Source organism: Oncorhynchus mykiss, chromosome 16 (genome assembly GCF_013265735.2).
Source record: "Oncorhynchus mykiss isolate Arlee chromosome 16, USDA_OmykA_1.1, whole genome shotgun sequence".
NCBI lineage: Eukaryota > Metazoa > Chordata > Actinopteri > Salmoniformes > Salmonidae > Oncorhynchus > Oncorhynchus mykiss.
The window spans coordinates 65,358,698-65,383,697 of record NC_048580.1 but is presented as its reverse complement, the minus strand read 5'-3'; the positions used below and the strand labels follow the sequence as shown (position 1 = coordinate 65,383,697).

General features: G+C 48.1%; 1 protein-coding gene across 1 annotated transcript in view; it reads left to right on the top strand.

Moving 5' to 3' along the window:
- The window catches only part of LOC110518541 (ERC protein 2-like), a 488,643-nt gene that overhangs the window by 236,595 nt on the left and 227,048 nt on the right, over positions 1-25,000 (top strand). Inside the window, exon 12 of the mRNA XM_036947561.1 lies at positions 16,102-16,262. Within this exon, the coding sequence (XP_036803456.1) occupies positions 16,102-16,262 (161 nt within the window). The remainder of the gene's footprint in view (positions 1-16,101; positions 16,263-25,000) is intronic.

The window sequence follows — 25,000 nt, the reverse complement described above, 5'->3', positions numbered from 1 at the left end:
TGTTTGTCTGTCTCTCTTCCTCTCTGTCTGTTTGTCTGTCTCTCTTCCTCTCTGTCTGTTTGTCTGTCTCTTCCTCTGTCTGTTTGTCTGTCTCTCTTCCTCTCTGTCTGTTTGTTTGTCTCTCTTCCTCTGTCTGTTTGTCTGTCTCTCTTCCTCTCTGTCTGTTTGTCTCTCTTCCTCTCTGTCTGTTTGTCTGTCTCTCTTCCTCTGTCTGTTTGTCTGTCTCTTCCTCTGTCTGTTTGTCTGTCTCTCTTCCTCTCTGTCTGTTTGTCTGTCTCTCTTCCTCTGTCTGTTTGTCTGTCTCTCTTCCTCTCTGTCTGTTTGTCTGTCTCTCTTCCTCTCTGTCTGTTTGTCTGTCTCTTCCTCTGTCTGTTTGTCTGTCTCTCTTCCTCTGTCTGTTTGTTTGTCTCTCTTCCTCTGTCTGTTTTGTCTGTTTCTCTTCCTCTGTCTGTTTGTCTGTCTCTCTTCCTCTGTCTGTTTGTCTGTCTCTCTTCCTCTGTCTGTTTGTCTGTCTCTCTTCCTCTCTCTGTTTGTCTGTCTCTCTTCCTCTGTCTGTTTGTCTGTCTCTCTTCCTCTCTGTCTGTTTGTCTGTCTATCTTCCTCTGTCTGTTTGTCTGTCTCTCTTCCTCTGTTGTTTGTCTGTCTCTCTTCCTCTCTGTCTGTTTGTCTGTCTCTCTTCCTCTGTCTGTTTGTCTGTCTCTCTTCCTCTCTGTCTGTTTGTCTGTCTCTTCCTCTGTCTGTTTGTCTGTCTCTCTTCCTCTGTCTGTTTGTCTGTCTCTCTTCCTCTCTGTCTGTTTGTCTGTCTCTCTTCCTCTCTGTCTGTTTGTCTGTCTCTTCCTCTGTCTGTTTGTCTGTCTCTCTTCCTCTCTGTCTGTTTGTTTGTCTCTCTTCCTCTGTCTGTTTGTCTGTCTCTCTTCCTCTCTGTCTGTTTGTCTCTCTTCCTCTCTGTCTGTTTGTCTGTCTCTCTTCCTCTGTCTGTTTGTCTGTCTCTTCCTCTGTCTGTTTGTCTGTCTCTCTTCCTCTCTGTCTGTTTGTCTGTCTCTCTTCCTCTGTCTGTTTGTCTGTCTCTCTTCCTCTCTGTCTGTTTGTCTGTCTCTCTTCCTCTCTGTCTGTTTGTCTGTCTCTTCCTCTGTCTGTTTGTCTGTCTCTCTTCCTCTGTCTGTTTGTTTGTCTCTCTTCCTCTGTCTGTTTTGTCTGTTTCTCTTCCTCTGTCTGTTTGTCTGTCTCTCTTCCTCTGTCTGTTTGTCTGTCTCTCTTCCTCTGTCTGTTTGTCTGTCTCTCTTCCTCTCTCTGTTTGTCTGTCTCTCTTCCTCTGTCTGTTTGTCTGTCTCTCTTCCTCTCTGTCTGTTTGTCTGTCTATCTTCCTCTGTCTGTTTGTCTGTCTCTCTTCCTCTGTTGTTTGTCTGTCTCTCTTCCTCTCTGTCTGTTTGTCTGTCTCTCTTCCTCTGTCTGTTTGTCTGTCTCTCTTCCTCTCTGTCTGTTTGTCTGTCTCTTCCTCTGTCTGTTTGTCTGTCTCTCTTCCTCTGTCTGTTTGTTTGTCTCTCTTCCTCTGTCTGTTTGTCTGTCTCTCTTCCTCTCTGTCTGTTTGTCTGTCTCTCTTCCTCTGTCTGTTTGTCTGTCTCTCTTCCTCTGTCTGTTTGTCTGTCTCTCTTCCTCTCTGTCTGTTTGTCTGTCTCTCTTCCTCTCTGTCTGTTTGTCTGTCTCTCTTCCTCTGTCTGTTTGTCTGTCTCTCTTCCTATCTGTCTGTTTGTCTGTCTCTCTTCCTCTGTCTGTTTGTCTGTCTCTCTTCCTCTGTCTGTTTGTCTGTCTCTCTTCCTCTCTGTCTGTTTGTCTGTCTCTCTTCCTCTCTGTCTGTTTGTCTGTCTCTTCCTCTGTCTGTTTGTCTGTCTCTCTTCCTCTCTGTCTGTTTGTTTGTCTCTCTTCCTCTGTCTGTTTGTCTGTCTCTCTTCCTCTCTGTCTGTTTGTCTCTCTTCCTCTCTGTCTGTTTGTCTGTCTCTCTTCCTCTGTCTGTTTGTCTGTCTCTTCCTCTGTCTGTTTGTCTGTCTCTCTTCCTCTCTGTCTGTTTGTCTGTCTCTCTTCCTCTGTCTGTTTGTCTGTCTCTCTTCCTCTCTGTCTGTTTGTCTGTCTCTCTTCCTCTCTGTCTGTTTGTCTGTCTCTTCCTCTGTCTGTTTGTCTGTCTCTCTTCCTCTGTCTGTTTGTTTGTCTCTCTTCCTCTGTCTGTTTTGTCTGTTTCTCTTCCTCTGTCTGTTTGTCTGTCTCTCTTCCTCTGTCTGTTTGTCTGTCTCTCTTCCTCTGTCTGTTTGTCTGTCTCTCTTCCTCTCTCTGTTTGTCTGTCTCTCTTCCTCTGTCTGTTTGTCTGTCTCTCTTCCTCTCTGTCTGTTTGTCTGTCTATCTTCCTCTGTCTGTTTGTCTGTCTCTCTTCCTCTGTTGTTTGTCTGTCTCTCTTCCTCTCTGTCTGTTTGTCTGTCTCTCTTCCTCTGTCTGTTTGTCTGTCTCTCTTCCTCTCTGTCTGTTTGTCTGTCTCTTCCTCTGTCTGTTTGTCTGTCTCTCTTCCTCTGTCTGTTTGTTTGTCTCTCTTCCTCTGTCTGTTTGTCTGTCTCTCTTCCTCTCTGTCTGTTTGTCTGTCTCTCTTCCTCTGTCTGTTTGTCTGTCTCTCTTCCTCTGTCTGTTTGTCTGTCTCTCTTCCTCTCTGTCTGTTTGTCTGTCTCTCTTCCTCTCTGTCTGTTTGTCTGTCTCTCTTCCTCTGTCTGTTTGTCTGTCTCTCTTCCTATCTGTCTGTTTGTCTGTCTCTCTTCCTCTGTCTGTTTGTCTGTCTCTCTTCCTCTGTCTGTTTGTCTGTCTCTCTTCCTCTGTATGTTTGTCTGTCTCTTCCTCTCTGTCTGTTTGTCTGTCTCTCTTCCTCTCTGTCTGTTTGTCTGTCTCTTCCTCTGTCTGTTTGTCTGTCTCTCTTCCTCTGTATGTTTGTCTGTCTCTCTTCCTCTGTCTGTTTGTCTGTCTCTCTTCCTCTGTCTGTTTGTCTGTCTCTCTTCCTCTGTCTGTTTGTCTGTCTCTCTTCCTCTGTATGTTTGTCTGTCTCTCTTCCTCCTCTTCCTCTCTGTCTGTTTGTCTGTCTCTCTTCCTCTGTCTGTTTGTCTGTCTCTCTTCCTCTCTGTCTGTTTGTCTGTCTCTTCCTCTGTCTGTTTGTCTGTCTCTCTTCCTCTCTGTCTGTTTGTCTGTCTCTCTTCCTCTGTCTGTTTGTCTGTCTCTCTTCCTCTGTCTGTTTGTCTGTCTCTCTTCCTCTGTCTGTTTGTCTGTCTCTCTTCCTCCATGTATGTTTGTCTGTCACTCTTCCTCTCTATCTGTTTGTCTGTCTCTCTTCCTCTGTCTGTTTGTCTGTCTCTCTTCCTCTCTGTCTGTTTGTCTGTCCCTCGTCCTATCTGTCTGTTTGTCTGTCTCTCTTCCTCTGTCTGTTTGTCTGTCTCTCTTCCTCTGTCTGTTTGTCTGTCTCTCTTCCTCTGTCTGTTTGTCTGTCTCTTCCTCTCTGTCTGTTTGTCTGTCTCTCTTCCTCTCTGTCTGTTTGTCTGTCTCTTCCTCTGTCTGTTTGTCTGTCTCTCTTCCTCTGTCTGTCTGTCTCTCTTCCTCTGTCTGTTTGTCTGTCTCTCTTCCTCTGTCTGTTTGTCTGTCTCTCTTCCTCTCTGTCTGTTTGTCTGTCTCTCTTCCTCTGTCTGCTTGTCTGTCTCTCTTCCTCTGTCTGTCTGTCTCTCTTCCTCTGTCTGTTTGTCTGTCTCTCTTCCTCTGTCTGTTTGTCTGTCTCTCTTCCTCTCTGTCTGTTTGTCTGTCTCTCTTCCTCTGTCTGTTTGTCTGTCTCTCTTCCTCTCTGTCTGTTTGTCTGTCTCTCTTCCTCTCTGTCTGTTTGTCTGTCTCTCTTACTCTGTCTGTTTGTCTGTCTCTCTTCCTCTGTATGTTTGTATGTCTCTCTTCCTCTGTCTGTTTGTATGTCTCTCTTCCTCTGTCTGTTTGTCTGTCTCTCTTCCTTTGTCTGTTTGTCTGTCTCTCTTCCTTTGTCTGTTTGTCTGTCTCTCTTCCTCTCTGTCTGTTTGTCTGTCTCTTCCTCTGTCTGTTTGTCTGTCTCTCTTCCTCTGTCTGTTTGTCTGTCTCTCTTCCTCTCTGTCTGTTTGTCTGTCTCTCTTCCTCTCTGTCTGTTTGTCTGTCTCTCTTCCTCTCTGTCTGTTTGTCTGTCTCTCTTCCTCTGTCTGTTTGTCTGTCTCTCTTCCTATCTGTCTGTTTGTCTGTCTCTCTTCCTCTCTGTCTGTTTGTCTGTCTCTCTTCCTCTGTCTGTTTGTCTGTCTCTCTTCCTATCTGTCTGTTTGTCTGTCTCTCTTCCTCTGTCTGTTTGTCTGTCTCTCTTCCTCTGTCTGTTTGTCTGTCTCTCTTCCTCTGTCTGTTTGTCTGTCTCTCTTCCTCTCTGTCTGTTTGTCTGTCTCTTCCTCTCTGTCTGTTTGTCTGTCTCTCTTCCTCTCTGTCTGTTTGTCTGTCTCTTCCTCTGTCTGTTTGTCTGTCTCTCTTCCTCTGTATGTTTGTCTGTCTCTCTTCCTCTGTCTGTTTGTCTGTCTCTCTTCCTCTGTCTGTTTGTCTGTCTCTCTTCCTCTGTCTGTTTGTCTGTCTCTCTTCCTCTGTATGTTTGTCTGTCTCTCTTCCTCCTCTTCCTCTCTGTCTGTTTGTCTGTCTCTCTTCCTCTGTCTGTTTGTCTGTCTCTCTTCCTCTGTCTGTTTGTCTGTCTCTCTTCCTCTGTCTGTTTGTCTGTCTCTCTTCCTCTGTATGTTTGTCTGTCTCTCTTCCTCCTCGTCCTATCTGTCTGTTTGTCTGTCTCTCTTCCTCTGTCTGTTTGTCTGTCTCTCTTCCTCTGTCTGTTTGTCTGTCTCTCTTCCTCTGTCTGTTTGTCTGTCTCTTCCTCTCTGTCTGTTTGTCTGTCTCTCTTCCTCTCTGTCTGTTTGTCTGTCTCTTCCTCTGTCTGTTTGTCTGTCTCTCTTCCTCTGTCTGTCTGTCTCTCTTCCTCTGTCTGTTTGTCTGTCTCTCTTCCTCTGTCTGTTTGTCTGTCTCTCTTCCTCTCTGTCTGTTTGTCTGTCTCTCTTCCTCTGTCTGCTTGTCTGTCTCTCTTCCTCTGTCTGTCTGTCTCTCTTCCTCTGTCTGTTTGTCTGTCTCTCTTCCTCTGTCTGTTTGTCTGTCTCTCTTCCTCTCTGTCTGTTTGTCTGTCTCTCTTCCTCTGTCTGTTTGTCTGTCTCTCTTCCTCTCTGTCTGTTTGTCTGTCTCTCTTCCTCTCTGTCTGTTTGTCTGTCTCTCTTACTCTGTCTGTTTGTCTGTCTCTCTTCCTCTGTATGTTTGTATGTCTCTCTTCCTCTGTCTGTTTGTATGTCTCTCTTCCTCTGTCTGTTTGTCTGTCTCTCTTCCTTTGTCTGTTTGTCTGTCTCTCTTCCTTTGTCTGTTTGTCTGTCTCTCTTCCTCTCTGTCTGTTTGTCTGTCTCTTCCTCTGTCTGTTTGTCTGTCTCTCTTCCTCTGTCTGTTTGTCTGTCTCTCTTCCTCTCTGTCTGTTTGTCTGTCTCTCTTCCTCTCTGTCTGTTTGTCTGTCTCTCTTCCTCTCTGTCTGTTTGTCTGTCTCTCTTCCTCTGTCTGTTTGTCTGTCTCTCTTCCTATCTGTCTGTTTGTCTGTCTCTCTTCCTCTGTCTGTTTGTCTGTCTCTCTTCCTCTGTCTGTTTGTCTGTCTCTCTTCCTCTGTATGTTTGTCTGTCTCTTCCTCTCTGTCTGTTTGTCTGTCTCTCTTCCTCTCTGTCTGTTTGTCTGTCTCTTCCTCTCTGTCTGTTTGTCTGTCTCTCTTCCTCTGTCTGTTTGTCTGTCTCTCTTCCTCTGTCTGTTTGTCTGTCTCTCTTCCTCTGTCTGTTTGTCTGTCTCTCTTCCTCTGTCTGTTTGTATGTCTCTCTTCCTCTGTATGTTTGTCTGTCTCTCTTCCTCCATGTATGTTTGTCTGTCTCTCTTCCTCTCTGTCTGTTTGTCTGTCTCTCTTCCTCTGTCTGTTTGTCTGTCTCTCTTCCTCTCTGTCTGTTTGTCTGTCTCTTCCTCTGTCTGTTTGTCTGTCTCTCTTCCTCTCTGTCTGTTTGTCTGTCTCTCTTCCTCTGTCTGTTTGTCTGTCTCTCTTCCTCTGTCTGTTTGTCTGTCTCTCTTCCTCTGTCTGTTTGTCTGTCTCTCTTCCTCCATGTATGTTTGTCTGTCACTCTTCCTCTCTGTCTGTTTGTCTGTCTCTCTTCCTCTGTCTGTTTGTCTGTCTCTCTTCCTCTCTGTCTGTTTGTCTGTCTCTTCCTCTGTCTGTTTGTTTGTCTCTCTTCCTCTGTCTGTTTGTCTGTCTCTCTTCCTCTCTGTCTGTTTGTCTGTCCCTCGTCCTATCTGTCTGTTTGTCTGTCTCTCTTCCTCTGTCTGTTTGTCTGTCTCTCTTCCTCTGTCTGTTTGTCTGTCTCTTCCTCTCTGTCTGTTTGTCTGTCTCTCTTCCTCACTGTCTGTTTGTCTGTCTCTTCCTCTGTCTGTTTGTCTGTCTCTCTTCCTCTGTCTGTTTGTCTGTCTCTCTTCCTCTGTCTGTCTGTCTCTCTTCCTCTGTCTGTTTGTCTGTCTCTCTTCCTCTGTCTGTTTGTCTGTCTCTCTTCCTCTCTGTCTGTTTGTCTGTCTCTCTTCCTCTGTCTGTTTGTCTGTCTCTCTTCCTCTCTGTCTGTTTGTCTGTCTCTCTTCCTCTCTGTCTGTTTGTCTGTCTCTCTTACTCTGTCTGTTTGTCTGTCTCTCTTCCTCTGTATGTTTGTATGTCTCTCTTCCTCTGTCTGTTTGTATGTCTCTCTTCCTCTGTCTGTTTGTCTGTCTCTCTTCCTTTGTCTGTTTGTCTGTCTCTCTTCCTTTGTCTGTTTGTCTGTCTCTCTTCCTCTCTGTCTGTTTGTCTGTCTCTTCCTCTGTCTGTTTGTCTGTCTCTCTTCCTCTCTGTCTGTTTGTCTGTCTCTTCCTCTGTCTGTTTGTCTGTCTCTCTTCCTCTCTGTCTGTTTGTCTTTCTCTCTTCCTCTCTGTCTGTTTGTCTGTCTCTCTTACTCTGTCTGTTTGTCTGTCTCTCTTCCTCTGTATGTTTGTATGTCTCTCTTCCTCTGTCTGTTTTTCTGTCTCTCTTCCTCTGTCTGTTTGTCTGTCTCTCTTCCTCTCTGTCTGTTTGTCTGTCTCTCTTCCTCTCTGTCTGTTTGTCTGTCTCTCTTCCTCTGTCTGTTTGTCTGTCTCTCTTCCTCTGTCTTTCTCCCCTTTCCCTTCATTTTCTCTCACACTAAGTTTTTCTTATGGGAGCTATAAAGAGTCAAAGTCGAAATCTAGGTTGTGTGTGTGTGTGTGTGTGTGTGTGTGTGTGTGTGTGTGTGTGTGTGTGTGTGTCTGCGGTGAGAAAGAGAAACAGCAAGAGGGTGAGTTTCCTTCTGGTGTGAGCTTGCATGTGAATTAGAGTGACCTTGCATTACTTATGCCTGCCAGTAATATGAGCGCCATCTGCAGCTAGAACAAGTATGAATACATGATACTGAACAGTGGCGGGTTCACACACTCACATACACACACGAGGAGAGAGTACAGGACAAGAGGAGAAGAGCAGAGAATAGACAAAGAGGAGTATTTGGGTAACATTATTGGAACTAATATTACATTTTGTATTACATACAGTTTAAAAAACTTATCTCAGGAACTGTGAAGTGCCTAAGCACACAGAGAACCCTCTCTCAACATTCCAGCAACCAACAAACATGGACATTCTTTTGCTGTCAACACTCAGCTTCATGGAGTCACACTGTTCACTGTCCTCACACTGACACACAACAGTGGCCATCCCGGATTCACACAATCACACAGTGGGTTAAAATGAAATACAGCCCACAGCAATCAGATCAGGCTGCTGTTATGATCAGAGTCAGAGAGAGAGAGAGTTTGATATCTCACTTTGCCATTTATCCAGAGCAACGTTACAGGAGCAATTCGAGTTAAGTGCCTTGCTCAAGGGCACATCAACAGATTTTGAACCGCCGACCTTTCGGCTAGAGAGAGAGATGGAGGGAGCGAGAGCAAGGGAGAAGGAAAGAAGAAGAGATGGAGGGAGAGAGAGCAAGGGAGGAGAGAATAAGAGATGGAGTGAGAAGGAGAGAAGAAGAGGTGGAGGGAGAGAGAGCAAGGGAGAAGGAGAGAAGAAGAGGTGGAGGGAGAGAGAGCAAGGGAGAAGGAGAGAAGAAGAGAGGGAGGTAGAGAGAGCAAGGGAGAAGGAGAGAAGAAGAGGTGGAGGGAGAGAGAGCAAGGGAGAAGGAGAGAAGAAGAGGTGGAGGGAGAGAGAGCAAGGGAGAAGGAGAGAATAAGAGATGGAGGTAGAGAGAGCAAGGGAGAAGGAGAGAAGAAGAGATGGAGGGAGAGGGAGCAAGGGAGGAGAGAAGAAGAGATGGAGGGAGAGAGAGCAAGGGAGAAGGAGAGAAGAAGAGATGGAGGGAGAGAGAGCAAGGGAGAAGGAGAGAAGAAGAGAGGGAGGGAGAGAAAGGACCAGGTCCCGTCTAAAACATCACCTGACTCAGTTTTAGACCGCGCTGCCAGCATCATATTCTCACATTTTCTATCCCTCTTTTCTTTATTCTCTCCTTTCTTCCCTCCCTCGCTCCCAGAGTAATCAGTCTCATGATGTTTAATGCGCTGAAAGTCTCCCATCAGCCAGGGCTGCTGAAATGGAGCGTGGGTAATGCCTCGGGTCACTAGACTTCACACCCCCAGCCAGCTCTCTCTCACTCCCTCCCTCTCACTCTCTCCATCTCTCCGTCTGTCTATCTTTCTCTGGTTTGCTCGATTATTTCTCTCTCCCCTTCTGTCTGTCTCACACTCCCTCTCTGTCCCTCTCTCTCTCCCTCTTTGTCCAACTCTCTCTCCCCTTCTGTCCGTCTCTATCTCCCTCTGCCCCCCCCTCTCTCCCTCTCTGTCCATCTCTCTCTCCCTCTCTGTCCCTCTCTCTCTCCCTCTTTGTCCAACTCTCTCTCCCCTTCTGTCCGTCTCTATCTCCCTCTGCCCCCCCCTCTCTCCCTCTCTGTCCCTCTCTCTCTCCCTCTTTGTCCAACTCTCTCTCCCCTTCTGTCCGTCTCTATCTCCCTCTGCCCCCCCCCTCTCTCCCTCTCTGTCCATCTCTCTCTCCCTCTCTGTCCCTCTCTCTCTCCCTCTTTGTCCAACTCTCTCTCCCCTTCTGTCCGTCTCTATCTCCCTCTGCCCCCCCCCCCTCTCCCTCTCTGTCCATCTCTCTCTCCCTCTCTGTCCCTCTCTCTCTCCCTCTCTGTCCCTCTCTCTCTCCCTCTGCCCCCCCCCCTCTCCCTCTCTGTCCATCTCTCTCTCCCTCTCTGTCCCTCTCTATCTCCCTCTGCCCCCCCCCTCTCCCTCTCTGTCCATCTCTCTCTCCCTCTCTGCCCCCCCTCTCTCTCCCTCCTTGCCCCCCCCTCTCTCCCTCTCTGCCCCCCCCCTCTCTCCCTCTGCCCCCCCCCTCTCTCCCTCTGCCCCCCCCCTCTCTCCCTCTGCCCCCCCCCCCCCTCTCTCCCTCTCTGTCCATCTCTCTCTCCCTCTCTGTCCATCTCTCTCTCCCTCTGCCCCCCCCCCTCTCTCCCTCTGCCCCCCCCCTCTCTCCCTCTGCCCCCCCCCCCCCCCCCTCTCTCCCTCTCTGTGGCGTTTGAACTAGGCCTTTGAACCATCAACACCGACGTGAATGGACAAGAGGGATTTGGCCGGGGCTCTGAGCCCCCAATCAGCTTAATGTCCAACGGGGCTTTAGGTGGTCTTAGCAGGCTTTACCTTGGTGAGGGGGCTTTCCCTTGAAGTTGAGCTAAATTAGCACGCACAGGCTGAGCTCTAAGCTGATTAAGACCCTAATTTCACTAAAATGTATTCCTTATTAATGATGTGATTGTGAAAGAACGACTGGCTATTTGTGTGGCTAGACTCGACAAGGGGTGAGGGGGTTGGGGAGGGTTTAGGAGAGGTGCAGGGTTGGGAGAGGTGCCGGTTTTGGGAGAGGTGCAGGGTTGGGGTTGGGAGAGGTGCCGGTTTTGGGAGAGGTGCTGGGTTGGGGCTGGGAGAGGTGCCGGTTTTGGGAGAGGTGCAGGGTTGGGAGAGGTGCCGGGTTGAATGAGGTGCAGGGTTGGGAGATGTGCAGGGTTGGGAGAGGTGCCCGGTTTGGGAGAGGTGCAGGGTTGGCTGCTTAATCTTGGGAGATGTGCTGAGTCTTGGGGGTTATGGAGGGGGGGGGGGGGCAGAGAGACCAGAGATCTTTCGATATTTTGAGCGGGATTGAACCATTTAGGCAACTTCAAAATGTGACGTTCTGCAGTGAGACTGTGAGAGCTTGTTGAGAGAGACGTGTTGCTGATGGGGATGTTTGGGGACTGGAAGGATGTAGAGGGGTGAGCCATCTGGGCATGTTGACTAGGTGGTTGGCTTTTTGGAGGACAGGGATTATGTTGGTGTTTTGGGTTTTAGAGACCCACTGTGCTGATTGTTGAGTGAGGTGCTGGGTTGGGGTTGGGAGAGGTGCAGGAGGTGAGGTGTTTTGGGTTTTAGAGACCCACTGTACTGATTGTTGAGTGAGGTGCTGGGTTGGGGTTGGGAGAGGTGCAGGAGGTGAGGTGTTTTGGGTTTTAGAGACCCACTGTACTGATTGTTGAGTGAGGTGCTGGGTTGGGGTTGGGAGAGGTGCAGGAGGTGAGGTGTTTTGGGTTTTAGAGACCCACTGTACTGATTGTTGAGTGAGGTGCTGGGTTGGGGTTGGGAGAGGTGCAGGAGGTGAGGTGTTTTGGGTTTTAGAGACCCACTGTACTGATTGTTGAGTGAGGTGCTGGGTTGGGGTTGGGAGAGGTGCAGGAGGTGAGGTGTTTTGGGTTTTAGAGACCCACTCTACTGATTGTTGAGTGAGGTGCTGGGTTGGGGTTGGGAGAGGTGCAGGAGGTGAGGTGTTTTGGGTTTTAGAGACCCACTGTGCTGATTGTTGAGTGAGGTGCTGGGTTGGGGTTGGGAGAGGTGCAGGAGGTGAGGTGTTTTGGGTTTTAGAGACCCACTGTACTGATTGTTGAGTGAGGTGCTGGGTTGGGGTTGGGAGAGAGGCAGGAGGTGAGGTGTTTTGGGTTTTAGAGACCCACTGTACTGATTGTTGAGTGAGGTGCTGGGTTGGGGTTGGGAGAGGTGCAGGAGGTGAGGTGTTTTGGGTTTTAGAGACCCACTGTACTGATTGTTGAGTGAGGTGCTGGGTTGGGGTTGGGAGAGGTGCAGGAGGTGAGGTGTTTTGGGTTTTAGAGACCCACTGTACTGATTGTTGAGTGAGGTGCTGGGTTGGGGTTGGGAGAGGTGCAGGAGGTGAGGTGTTTTGGGTTTTAGAGACCCACTGTACTGATTGTTGAGTGAGGTGCTGGGTTGGGGTTGGGAGAGGTGCAGGAGGTGAGGTGTTTTGGGTTTTAGAGACCCACTGTACTGATTGTTGAGTGAGGTGCTGGGTTGGGGTTGGGAGAGGTGCAGGAGGTGAGGTGTTTTGGGTTTTAGAGACCCACTGTACTGATTGTTGAGTGAGGTGCTGGGTTGGGGTTGGGAGAGGTGCAGGAGGTGAGGTGTTTTGGGTTTTAGAGACCCACTGTGCTGATTGTTGAGTGAGGCGTCTCACTCTCTCTCTTCGTCTTACATATAAAACATTCTGAATCCTTCTCGTCTCATTTTCCATCTCCCCTTCTCCCCAGATGTGATATTCATGAAGAGTGAGTGACCACATTTTGGACATCTGTGAAGCACACCTAGCGAGGGAGAGAGAAAAAGAGAGGGGGAAAGACAGAGGGTGTCCTGAAAAATGTGTGAACGATTTGGCCCCTTCATAAAAGAGGCCCAATTCTTTTTTTTTCATGTCCTACCACATGGTGAGCCTCTCTCTCACACACACACACACACACACACACACACACACACACGCACGCGATAACTATGGAAAGAGAGATGGGACAGTGAAAATTGTTATAAAAGATTTTCTTTCTGGGTTCATGGCCCAAGAACAGATCTCTTGTATCAGTGATGTAGTTAGAAGACTGACAAAGTTCCTTATTATTTAAGAGCTATAATTAGATAATTCTGTCTTCAGGCACTAGCAGAGTGGGACACATACATACTACTTGAGGACACGGTCACCTCTAGCTGTCAAAGGTAGAATATTACAGTAAGAAACAGTAAGAAACTTCCTGCCAGGATAATAGTCCCCCGAGGACAGGTCTTTCAGGCACCAGCAGAGTGGGACACAGACATACTACTTGAGGACAGGTCTTTCAGGCACCAGCAGAGTGGGACACAGACATACTACTTGAGGACAGGTCCTTCAGGCACCAGCAGAGTGGGACACATACATACTACTTGAGGACAGGTCTTTCAGGCACCAGCAGAGTGGGACACAGACATACTACTTGAGGACAGGTCTTTCAGGCACCAGCAGAGTGGGACACATACATACTACTTGAGGACAGGTCCTTCAGGCACCAGCAGAGTGGGACACATACATACTACTTGAGGACAGGTCTTTCAGGCACCAGCAGAGTGGGACACATACATACTACTTGAGGACAGGTCTTTCAGGCACCAGCAGAGTGGGACACAGACATACTACTTGAGGACAGGTCTTTCAGGCACCAGCAGAGTGGGACACATACATACTACTTGAGGACAGGTCCTTCAGGCACCAGCAGAGTGGGACACATACATACTACTTGAGGACAGGTCTTTCAGGCACCAGCAGAGTGGGACACAGACATACTACTTGAGGACAGGTCCTTCAGGCACCAGCAGAGTGGGACACATACATACTACTTGAGGACAGGTCTTTCAGGCACCAGCAGAGTGGGACACAGACATACTACTTGAGGACAGGTCTTTCAGGCACCAGCAGAGTGGGACACATACATACTACTTGAGGACAGGTCCTTCAGGCACCAGCAGAGTGGGACACATACATACTACTTGAGGACAGGTCTTTCAGGCACCAGCAGAGTGGGACACATACATACTACTTGAGGACAGGTCTTTCAGGCACCAGCAGAGTGGGACACAGACATACTACTTGAGGACAGGTCTTTCAGGCACCAGCAGAGTGGGACACATACATACTACTTGAGGACAGGTCCTTCAGGCACCAGCAGAGTGGGACACATACATACTACTTGAGGACAGGTCTTTCAGGCACCAGCAGAGTGGGACACAGACATACTACTTGAGGACAGGTCTTTCAGGCACCAGCAGAGTGGGACACATACATACTACTTGAGGACAGGTCTTTCAGGCACCAGCAGAGTGGGACACAGACATACTACTTGAGGACAGGTCTTTCAGGCACCAGCAGAGTGGGACACATACATACTACTTGAGGACAGGTCCTTCAGGCACCAGCAGAGTGGGACACATACATACTACTTGAGGACAGGTCTTTCAGGCACCAGCAGAGTGGGACACATACATACTACTTGAGGACAGGTCTTTCAGGCACCAGCAGAGTGGGACACAGACATACTACTCGAGGACAGGTCTTTCAGGCACCAGCAGAGTGGGACACATACATACTACTTGAGGACACGGTCACCTCTAGCTGTCATAGGTAGAAAATTACAGTTTCCACAATATCAGTCTCCCTTGTAGATACATTTCTGTTTCCAGATATTAACAAAGGAAGGTTGTACCTGCTCCAGATATAGTAGCAAGGAGAATAACGGAGGACTAGGATGAGAAAGGTAAGGCTATGTGACCCCTGCTTCCAGCTCTAGGGTCATGTGCCATGTCATTCAGCTGACCTCTGACCCAGGGTAATTTCACCTCTGTCAGTCAGCCATGAGGTAGTACTTTCATTTTTATTATCATACCAGGGGAGGAAACACACACACACACACACACCACACACACACACACACACACACACACACACACACACATACCCACCCCCCTCACACACACACATACCCCCCCTCACACACACACATACCCCCTTCACATACCTCCCTCCCTCACACACACACATACCCCCCTCACACACACGTACCCCCTCACACACACGTACCTCCCGCACACACATGTACCCCCCTCACACACCCATACCCCCCTCACACACACATACCCCCCTTACACACAGGAGAAGACAATTATTTTGTGTATGCATTTAAACTCAACAAAAAATGAAATGTCCTCTCACTGTCAACTGCGTTTATTTTTTTGTGTAAATATTTGTATGAACAAAACAAGATTCAACAACTGAGACATAAACTGAACAAGTTCCACAGACATGTGACTAACAGAAATTGAATAATGTTGTTCCTGAACAAAGGGGAGGGGGTCAAAATCAAAAGTAACAGTCAGTATCTGGTGTGGCCACCAGCTGCATTAAGTACTGCAGTGCATCTCCTCCTCATGGACTGTACCAGATTTTCAAGTTCTTGCTGTGAGATATTACCCTACTCTTCCACCAAGGCACCTGCAAGTTCTCTGACATTTCTGGGGGGAATGGCCCTAGCCCTCACCCTCCGATCCAGTCAGGTCCCAGACGTGCTCAATGGGATTGACATCCGGGCTCTTCGCTGGCCATGGCAGAACACTGACATTCCTGTCTTGCAGGAAATCACGCACAGAACAGGTGGCATTGTCATGCTGGAGGGTCATGTCATGATGAGCCTGCAGGAAGGGTACCACATGAGGGAGGAGGATTTCTTCCACGTGGTTGAGATTGCCTGCAATGACAACAAGCTCAGTCCGATGCTGTGACACACGGTCCCAGACCATGATGGACCCTCCACCTCCAAATCAATCCCGCTCCAGAGTACAGGCCTCGGTGTAATGCTCATTCCTTCAACGATAAACACGAATCCAACCATCACCCCTGGTGAGACAAAATCACGACTCGTCAGTGAAGAACACTTTTTGCCAGTCCTGTCTGGTCCAGCGATGGTGGGTTTGTGCCCATAGGCGATGTTGATGCCGGTGATGTCTGGTGAGGACCTGCCTTAAAATAGGCCTACAAGCCCTCAGTCCAGCCTCTCTCAGCCTATTGCGGACAGTCTGAGCACTGATGCAGGGATTGTGCGTTCCTGGTGTAACTCGGGCAGTTGATATTGCCATCCTGTACCTGTCCCGCAGGTGTGATGTTCAGATGTACCGATCCTGTGCAGGTGTTGTTACACGTGGTCTGCCACTGCGAGAACGATCAGCTGTCCGCCCAGTCTCCCTGTAGCTCTGTCTTAGGCGTCTCACAGTACAGACATTGCAATTTATTGCCCTGGCCACATCTGCAGTCCTCATGCCTCCTTGCAGCATGCCTAAGGCACGTTCACACAGATGAGCAGGGACTCTGGTCATCTTTCTTTTGGTGTTTTTCAGAGTCAGTAGAAAGGCCTCTTTAGTGTCCTAAGTTTTCATTAAGTGTTCATTAATTGTTTATGGTTCATTGAACAGCATGGGAAACAGTTAAACAGTGTTTAACCCTTTACAATGAAGATCTGTGAACTTATTTGGATTTTTATTACATTTCTTTGAAAGACAGGGTCCTGAAAAAGGGAAGTTAATTTTTTTGCAGAGTTAGTTTGTGTGTATTGTATGTGTATATGCACTGTCTCTGTGTGTCAGTGTGTGTCTCTCTGTGTCAGTGTGTGTCTCTGTGTGTCAGTGTGTGTCTCTGTGTGTCAGTGTGTGTTAGTATGTGTCTCTGTGTGTCAGTGTGTGTCTCTGTGTGTCAGTGTGTGTCTCTCTGTGTCAGTGTGTGTCTCTGTGTGTCAGTGTGTGTTAGTATGTGTCTCTGTGTGTCAGTGTGTGTCTCTGTGTGTCAGTGTGTGTCTCTGTGTGTCAGTGTGTGTCTCTGTGTGTCAGTGTGTGTCTCTGTGTGTCAGTATGTGTCAGTGTGTGTCTCTGTGTGTCAGTGTGTGTCAGTGTGTGTCTCTGTGTGTCAGTGTGTGTCTCTGTGTGTTAGTATGTGTGTCTGTTTGTCTGTGCCTATGGGTATTGTTGCATGCAAGTGGATGTGTTTAACAGCCCTCTCTCCCTTTATGTCTCTCTCAGCTGGAGGAGATGATGAACGCCCTGGAGAAGACCAGGCAGGAGCTGGACACCACCAAGCAGCGCCTCTCCACTACCCAGCACTCCCTGCAGGAGCGGGACGGTCACCTGACCAACCTGAGGCTCGAGAGACGCAGACAGCTGGAGGAGATCCTGGAGATGAAGTGAGTCTATAACTGTCTGTCTGTCAGAAAGTAAGTGAAAACTAAATTGGGTTTGTTTTCAAATACTTTGTGGATCTGTGTAATCTGAGGGAAATATGTGTCTCTAATATGGTCATACATTTGGCAGGAGGTTAGGAAGTGCAGCTCAGTTTCCACCTCATTTTGTGGGCAGTGTGCACATAGCCTGTCTTCTCTTGAGAGCCATGTCTGCCTACGGTGGCCTTTCTCAATAGCAAGGTTATGCTCACTGAGTCTGTACATAGTCAAAGCTTTCCTTAAGTTTGGGTCATTCACACTGGTCAGGTATTCTGCCACTATGTACTCTCTGTTTAGGGCCAAATAGCATTCTAGTATCTCTCTGTCTCTCTCTCTGTCTCTCTCTCTGTCTCTCTCTCTGTCTCTCTCTCTCTCTCTCTCTCTCTCTCTCTCTGTCTCTCTCTATCTCTCTCTCTCCTTCTCTCTCTCTCTCTCTCTCTCTCTCTCTCTCTCTCTCTCTGTGTCTTGAAATATTATAACATTTTCTCCTTTCTTGCTCTGTTTTGCTTTTGGTGTGTCTCTATACTGGTCTGTTCTGGGCTTTGTCTCTGGAACGGTCTGTTTTGGGCTTCGTCTCTGTACTAGTCTGTTTTGGGCTTTGTCTCTGTACCGGTCTGTTTTGGGCTTTGTCTCTGGACTAGTCTGTTTTGGGCTTTGTCTCTATAATGGTCTGTTTTGGGCTTTGTCTCTGTACCGGTCTGTTCTGGGCTTTGTCTCTGTACCGGTCTGTTTTGGGCTTTGTCTCTGTACCGATCTGTTCTGGGCTTTGTCTCTGTTCCGGTCTGTTCTGGGCTTTGTCTCTGTTCCGGTCTGTTCTGGGCTTTGTCTCTGTTCCGGTCTGTTTTGGGCTTTGTCTCTGTACCGATCTGTTTTGGGCTTTGTCTCTGGACTAGTCTGTTTTGGGCTTTGTCTCTGTTCCGGTCTGTTTTGGGCTTTGTCTCTGTACCGATCTGTTTTGGGCTTTGTCTCTGGACTAGTCTGTTTTGGGCTTTGTCTCTGTTCCGGTCTGTTTTGGGCTTTGTCTCTGTACCGATCTGTTTTGGGCTTTGTCTCTCTACCGATCTGTTTTGGGCTTTGTCTCTGTACTAGTCTGTTTCGGGCTTTGTCTCTGTTCCGGTCTGTTTTGGGCTTTGTCTCTATACCGGTCTGTTTTGGGCTTTGTCTCTGTACCGGTCTGTTTTGGGCTTTGTCTCTGTACCGGTCTGTTTTGGGCTTTGTCTCTGTACCGGTCTGTTTTGGGCTTTGTCTCTGTACCGGTCTGTTTTGGGCTTTGTCTCTGTACCGGTCTGTTTTGGGCTTTGTCTCTGTACCGGTCAGTTTTGGGCTTTGTCTCTGTACCGGTCTGTTTTGGGCTTTGTCTCTGTACCGGTCTGTTTTGGGCTTTGTCTCTGGACCGGTCTGTTTTGGGCTTTGTCTCTGTACCGGTCTGTTTTGGGCTTTGTCTCTGGACCGGTCTGTTTTGGGCTTTGTCTCTGTACCGGTCTGTTTTGGGCTTTGTCTCTGTACCGGTCTGTTCTGGGCTTTGTCTCTATACTGGTCTGTTTTGGGCTTTGTCTCAATACCGGTCTGTTTTGGGCTTTGTCTCTGGAACGGTCTGTTTTGGGCTTTGTCTCTGGAACGGTCTGTTTTGGGCTTTGTCTCCGGAACGGTCTGTTTTGGGCTTTGTCTTTGTTCCGGTCTGTTTCGGGCTTTGTCTCTGTACCGGTCTGTTTTGGGCTTTGTCTCTGTACCGGTCTGTTTTGGGCTTTGTCTCTGTACCGGTCTGTTTTGGGCTTTGTCTCTGTACCGGTCTGTTTTGGGCTTTGTCTCTGTACCGGTCTGTTTTGGGCTTTGTCTCTGTACCGGTCTGTTTTGGGCTTTGTCTCTGTACCGGTCTGTTTTGGGCTTTGTCTCTGTACCGGTCTGTTTTGGGCTTTGTCTCTGGACCGGTCTGTTTTGGGCTTTGTCTCTGTACCGGTCTGTTTTGGGCTTTGTCTCTGGACCGGTCTGTTTTGGGCTTTGTCTCTGTACCGGTCTGTTTTGGGCTTTGTCTCTGTACCGGTCTGTTTTGGGCTTTGTCTCTGTACCGGTCTGTTTTGGGCTTTGTCTCTGTACCGGTCTGTTTTGGGCTTTGTCTCTGTACCGGTCTGTTTTGGGCTTTGTCTCTGGACCGGTCTGTTTTGGGCTTTGTCTCTGTACCGGTCTGTTTTGGGCTTTGTCTCTGGACCGGTCTGTTTTGGGCTTTGTCTCTGTACCGGTCTGTTTTGGGCTTTGTCTCTGGACCGGTCTGTTTTGGGCTTTGTCTCTGTACCGGTCTGTTTGGGGGTTTGTCTCTGGACTAGTCTGTTTGGGCTTTGTCTCCGGAACGGTCTGTTTTGGGCTTTGTCTCTGTACCGGTCTGTTTTGGGCTTTGTCTCTATAACAGTCTGTTTTGGGCTTTGTCTCTATAACGGTCTGTTTTGGGCTTTGTCTCTGGACTAGTCTGTTTTGGGCTTTGTCTCCGGAACGGTCTGTTTTGGGCTTTGTCTCCGGAACGGTCTGTTTTGGGCTTTGTCTCTGGACTAGTCTGTTTTGGGCTTTGTCTCTGGACTAGTCTGTTTTGGGCTTTGTCTCCGGAACGGTCTGTTTTGGGCTTTGTCTCTGGACTAGTCTGTTTTGGGCTTTGTCTCTGTACCGGTCTGTTTTGGGCTTTGTCTCTGGACTGGTCTGTTTTGGGCTTTGTCTCTGGACCGGTCTGTTTTGGGCTTTGTCTCTGTACCCGTCTGTTTTGGGCTTTGTCTCTGTACCGGTCTGTTTTGGGCTTTGTCTCTGTACCGGTCTGTTTTGGGCTTTGTCTCTGTACCGGTCTGTTTTGGGCTTTGTCTCTGTACCGGTCTGTTTTGGGCTTTGTCTCTATAACGGTCTGTTTTGGGCTTTTTCTCTGTACCGGTCTGTTTTGGGCTTTGTCTCTGTATCGGTCTGTTTTGGGCTTTGTCTCTGGACTAGTCTGTTTTGGGCTTTGTCTCCGGAACGGTCTGTTTTGGGCTTTGTCTCTGTACTAGTCTGTTTTGGGCTTTGTCTCTGTACCGGTCTGTTTTGGGCTTTGTCTCTGGACTAGTCTGTTTTGGGCTTTGTCTCTATAATGGTCTGTTTTGGGCTTTGTCTCTGTACCGGTCTGTTTTGGGCTTTGTCTCTGGACCGGTCTGTTTTGGGCTTTGTCTCTGTACCAGTCTGTTTTGGGCTTTGTCTCTGTACCGGTCTGTTTTGGGCTTTGTCTCTATAACGGTCTGTTTTGGGCTTTGTCTCTGTACCGGTCTGTTTTGGGCTTTGTCTCTGTACCGGTCTGTTTTGGGCTTTGTCTCTGGACTAGTCTGTTTTGGGCTTTGTCTCTGTACCGGTCTGTTTTGGGCTTTGTCTCTGTACCGGTCTGTTTTGGGCTTTGTCTCTGGACCGGTCTGTTTTGGGCTTTGTCTCTGTACCGGTCTGTTTTGGGCTTTGTCTCTGTACCGGTCTGTTCTGGGCTTTGTCTCTATACTGGTCTGTTTTGGGCTTTGTCTCAATACCGGTCTGTTTTGGGCTTTGTCTCTGTACCGGTCTGTTTTGGGCTTTGTCTCTGGACCGGTCTGTTTTGGGCTTTGTCTCTGTACCGGTCTGTTTTGGGCTTTGTCTCTGTACCGGTCTGTTCTGGGCTTTGTCTCTATACTGGTCTGTTTTGGGCTTTGTCTCAATACCGGTCTGTTTTGGGCTTTGTCTCTGGAACGGTCTGTTTTGGGCTTTGTCTCTGGAACGGTCTGTTTTGGGCTTTGTCTCTGTACTAGTCTGTTTTGGGCTTTGTCTCTGGACTAGTCTGTTTTGGGCTTTGTCTCTATAACAGTCTGTTTTGGGCTTTGTCTCTATAACGGTCTGTTTTGGGCTTTGTCTCTGGACTAGTCTGTTTTGGGCTTTGTCTCCGGAACGGTCTGTTTTGGGCTTTGTCTCCGGAACGGTCTGTTTTGGGCTTTGTCTCTGGACTAGTCTGTTTTGGGCTTTGTCTCTGGACTAGTCTGTTTTGGGCTTTGTCTCCGGAACGGTCTGTTTTGGGCTTTGTCTCTGGACTAGTCTGTTTTGGGCTTTGTCTCTGTACCGGTCTGTTTTGGGCTTTGTCTCTGGACTGGTCTGTTTTGGGCTTTGTCTCTGGACCGGTCTGTTTTGGGCTTTGTCTCTGTACCCATCTGTTTTGGGCTTTGTCTCTGTACCGGTCTGTTTTGGGCTTTGTCTCTGTACCGGTCTGTTTTGGGCTTTGTCTCTGTACCGGTCTGTTTTGGGCTTTGTCTCTGTACCGGTCTGTTTTGGGCTTTGTCTCTATAACGGTCTGTTTTGGGCTTTTTCCCTGTACCGGTCTGTTTTGGGCTTTGTCTCTGTATCGGTCTGTTTTGGGCTTTGTCTCTGGACTAGTCTGTTTTGGGCTTTGTCTCCGGAACGGTCTGTTTTGGGCTTTGTCTCTGTACTAGTCTGTTTTGGGCTTTGTCTCTGTACCGGTCTGTTTTGGGCTTTGTCTCTGGACTAGTCTGTTTTGGGCTTTGTCTCTATAATGGTCTGTTTTGGGCTTTGTCTCTGTACCGGTCTGTTTTGGGCTTTGTCTCTGGACCGGTCTGTTTTGGGCTTTGTCTCTGTACCAGTCTGTTTTGGGCTTTGTCTCTGTACCGGTCTGTTTTGGGCTTTGTCTCTATAACGGTCTGTTTTGGGCTTTGTCTCTGTACCGGTCTGTTTTGGGCTTTGTCTCTGTACCGGTCTGTTTTGGGCTTTGTCTCTGGACTAGTCTGTTTTGGGCTTTGTCTCTATAACGGTCTGTTTTGGGCTTTGTCTCTGTACCGGTCTGTTTTGGGCTTTGTGTCTGTATCGGTCTGTTTTGGGCTTTGTCTCTGGACTAGTCTGTTTTGGGCTTTGTCTCTGTACCGGTCTGTTTTGGGCTTTGTCTCTGTACCGGTCTGTTTTGGGCTTTGTCTCTGGACTAGTCTGTTTTGGGCTTTGTCTCTGGACCGGTCTGTTTTGGGCTTTGTCTCTGGACTGGTCTGTTTTGGGCTTTGTCTCCGAACTAGTCTGTTTTGGGCTTTGTCTCTATAACGGTCTGTTTTGGGCTTTGTCTCTGTACCGGTCTGTTTTGGGCTTTGTCTCTGTACCAGTCTGTTTTGGGCTTTGTCTCTCTACCGGTCTGTTTTGGGCTTTGTCTCTGTACTAGTCTGTTTTGGGCTTTGTCTCTATAACGGTCTGTTTTGGGCTTTGTCTCTGTACCGGTCTGTTTTGGGCTTTGTCTCTGTACCGGTCTGTTTTGGGCTTTGTCTCTATAACGGTCTGTTTTGGGCTTTGTCTCTGTACCGGTCTGTTTTGGGCTTTGTCTCTGTACCGGTCTGTTTTGGGCTTTGTCTCTGGACTAGTCTGTTTTGGGCTTTGTCTCTGTACCGGTCTGTTTTGGGCTTTGTCTCTGTACTAGTCTGTTTTGGGCATTGTCTCTATAACGGTCTGTTTTGGGCTTTGTCTCTGGACTAGTCTGTTTTGGGCTTTGTCTCTATAACGGTCTGTTTTGGGCTTTGTCTCTGTACCGGTCTGTTTCGGGCTTTGTCTCTGTTCCGGTCTGTTTTGGGCTTTGTCTCTATACCGGTCTGTTTTGGGCTTTGTCTCTATACCGGTCTGTTTTGGGCTTTGTCTCTATAACGGTCTGTTTTGGGCTTTGTCTCTGTACCGGTCTGTTTCGGGCTTTGTCTCTGTTCCGGTCTGTTTTGGGCTTTGTCTCTATACCGGTCTGTTTTGGGCTTTGTCTCTCTACCGGTCTGTTTTGGGCTTTGTCTCTGGACTAGTCTGTTTTGGGCTTTGTCTCTATAACGGTCTGTTTTGGGCTTTGTCTCTGTACCGGTCTGTTTCGGGCTTTGTCTTTGTTCCGGTCTGTTTTGGGCTTTGTCTCTGTTCCGGTCTGTTTTGGGCTTTGTCTCTGTATCGGTCTGTTTTGGGCTTTGTCTCTATACCGGTCTGTTTTGGGCTTTGTCTCTATACCGGTCTGTTTTGGGCTTTGTCTCTGTACCGGTCTGTTTTGGGCTTTGTCTCTGTTCCGGTCTGTTTTGGGCTTTGTCTCTATACCGGTCTGTTTTGGGCTTTGTCTCTGGACTACTCTGTTTTGGGCTTTGTCTCAATACCGGTCTGTTTTGGGCTTTGTCTCTGTACTAGTCTGTTTCGGGCTTTGTCTTTCTTCCGGTCTGTTTTGGGCTTTGTCTCTGTACCGATCTGTTTTGGGCTTTGTCTCTGTTCCGGTCTGTTTTGGGCTTTGTCTCTGTATCGGTCTGTTTTGGGCTTTGTCTCTGTACCGGTCTGTTTTGGGCTTTGTCTCTGTACCGGTCTGTTTTGGGCTTTGTCTCTGGACCGGTCTGTTTTGGGCTTTGTCTCTGTGCCGGTCTGTTTTGGGCTTTGTCTCTGGACTGGTCTGTTTTGGGCTTTGTCTCTATACCGGTCTGTTTTGTGCTTTGTCTCCGGACCGGTCTGTTTTGTGCTTTGTCTCCGGACCGGTCTGTTTTGGGCTTTGTCTTGGGTCTGCACCATGGCTACTGATGAGAGCAGTCCCAGCCCATTGCCTGGTGTGGTAGTGTGTGTGGAAGCAGACTGTATATCATAAGCACTACCAGACAGCAGGCTAATGTGTCCTGTACCACATCAGCTATATTATACACTATAGGGAAGTCAACATGACAAGCCAGATGGTTGTTCTGTTGTTACAACACTAACTCCTTCTTCCTAAGTGTGTGTGTGTGTGTGTGGGGGGGGGGGGGGGGGGGGGTGCCTTACGTATGTGTGTGTGTGTGCCTTACGTAAGTGTGTGTGTGTGTGTGTAGGCCTTACGTATGTGTGTGTGTGCCTTACGTATGGGTCTGTGTGTGTGGTGAGAGAGTTTGTGTCTGTGTGTGTCCAGGCCAGTGTGCTAGTCTCTGTGTTTATTAGCAAGTGTGTGTGTGTTTGTGTGTGTGCCTGGCGTGTCTGTTTGTGTACAGTACATGCTGTATAGACATCAGTTTTGACGTGTGTAGTGTGTGTGTATTCTTGGTGTGTGTGTATTCCTAGTGTGTGTGTGTGTATGCCTGTGGGTGTGTGTGTGTGTGTGTGTGTGTGTGTGTGTGTGTATCTACAGTACATGCTGTATAGACATCAGTTGAGATGTGTGTAGTGTGTTAAAGCAGGAGCAGCAGCAGTCTTGCTGCTCAGTGAATAGTTCTCCTTATTGAGGACAGGTGGAGCACAGAGAGCCTTGGCCAAGAGTTCCACTAAAGTTCACTGATCTGTCAGCGTGTGTGTTTGTGCATAAATGTGTGTGTGTGTGTGTTTGTGCATGTGTTTGCACGTGTGTGTGTGTGTTTGTGCATGTGTTTGCACATGTATGTGTGTGTGTGTGTGTGTTTGTGCATGTGTTTGCACGTGTGTGTTTGTGTGTGTATTTGTGTGTGTTTGTGTGTGTGTGCGTGTGTGTGTGTGTGTTTGTGCATGTGTTTGCACATGTATGTGTGTGTGTGTGTGTGTTTGTGCATGTGTTTGCACGTGTGTATTTGTGCATGTGTTTGCACATGTATGTGTGTGTGTGTGTGTGTTTGTGCACGTGTGTGTGTGTGTATTTGTGTGTGTGTGTGTGTGTGTGTGTGTGTGTGTGTGTGTGTGTTTGTGCACGTGTGTGTTTGTGCACGTGTGTGTGTGTGTATTTGTGTGTGTGTGTGTGTATTTGTGTGTGTGTGTGTGTGTGTGTGTGTTTGTGCACGTGTGTGTGTGTGTATTTGTGTGTGTGTGTGTGTGTGTGTGTGTGTGTGTGTGTGTTTGTGCACGTGTGTGTGTGTATTTGTGTGTGTGTGTGTGTGTGTGTGTGTGTGTGTGTGTGTTTGTGCACGTGTGTGTGTGTGTATTTGTGTGTGTGTGTGTCTACAGAGTTCACTGATCTGTCAGTTTTACTGCTACATGTTACTTTCCTTTGATTGAATGAGTAAGTATTGCATATCTTATTGTCATGTGCCACGTACTGTATAAAATGCCTTTTATAGTTGAAAAGACGTCAGAAATGGCTAGCAGATATCTTAAACAAAGGAAAGGCTGGATTTAAAAGCCTTCTGATCAACTGTACAGAACACATGTCTGTATTCTGTAGATGTATATTACTACCATGCAGCCCTGAATCCCATGTAGGAAAAAACACTAATTCGCTGCATAGAGTCATTGATCAGTTGTGTGTGTGTGTGTGTGTGTGTGTGTGTTTCTCAGAGGTATGTCTCTACCTGAGAAGAGGCCCATATGTTCAGTTTGATGCCATGTAAACCATATGTGTGTGTGTGTGCGCGCACGTGCACGTTTGTGTGTGTGCGCGCACGTGCACGTGTGTGTGTGCTTGCGTGTGATGCGATGTGAAACGTCTCCCTGTCTGTTCCAATTTCCTCTCATCCAACTTCTCTGAGGATGTTTAGCTACTACGGGGGAAATGCTTTACATATGATATGGATACAGATGTAGGATCTTCATTTGATCAATGTTTTGTAGCTGCGCCACAGGAAATAAAGATGAGCTTTGTGATTCACATGAATTCACTGAAACTCCCACTAACACACGGTTCTATTATCGGTATTGCACTATTCATGTAGTTTACTTTTTCTCAGCTAACAGCCTAACCACTTCTCATGTACCCTACTTTTGTCCAGCTAACAGCCTAACCACTTCTCATGTACCCTACTTTTGTCCAGCTAACAGCC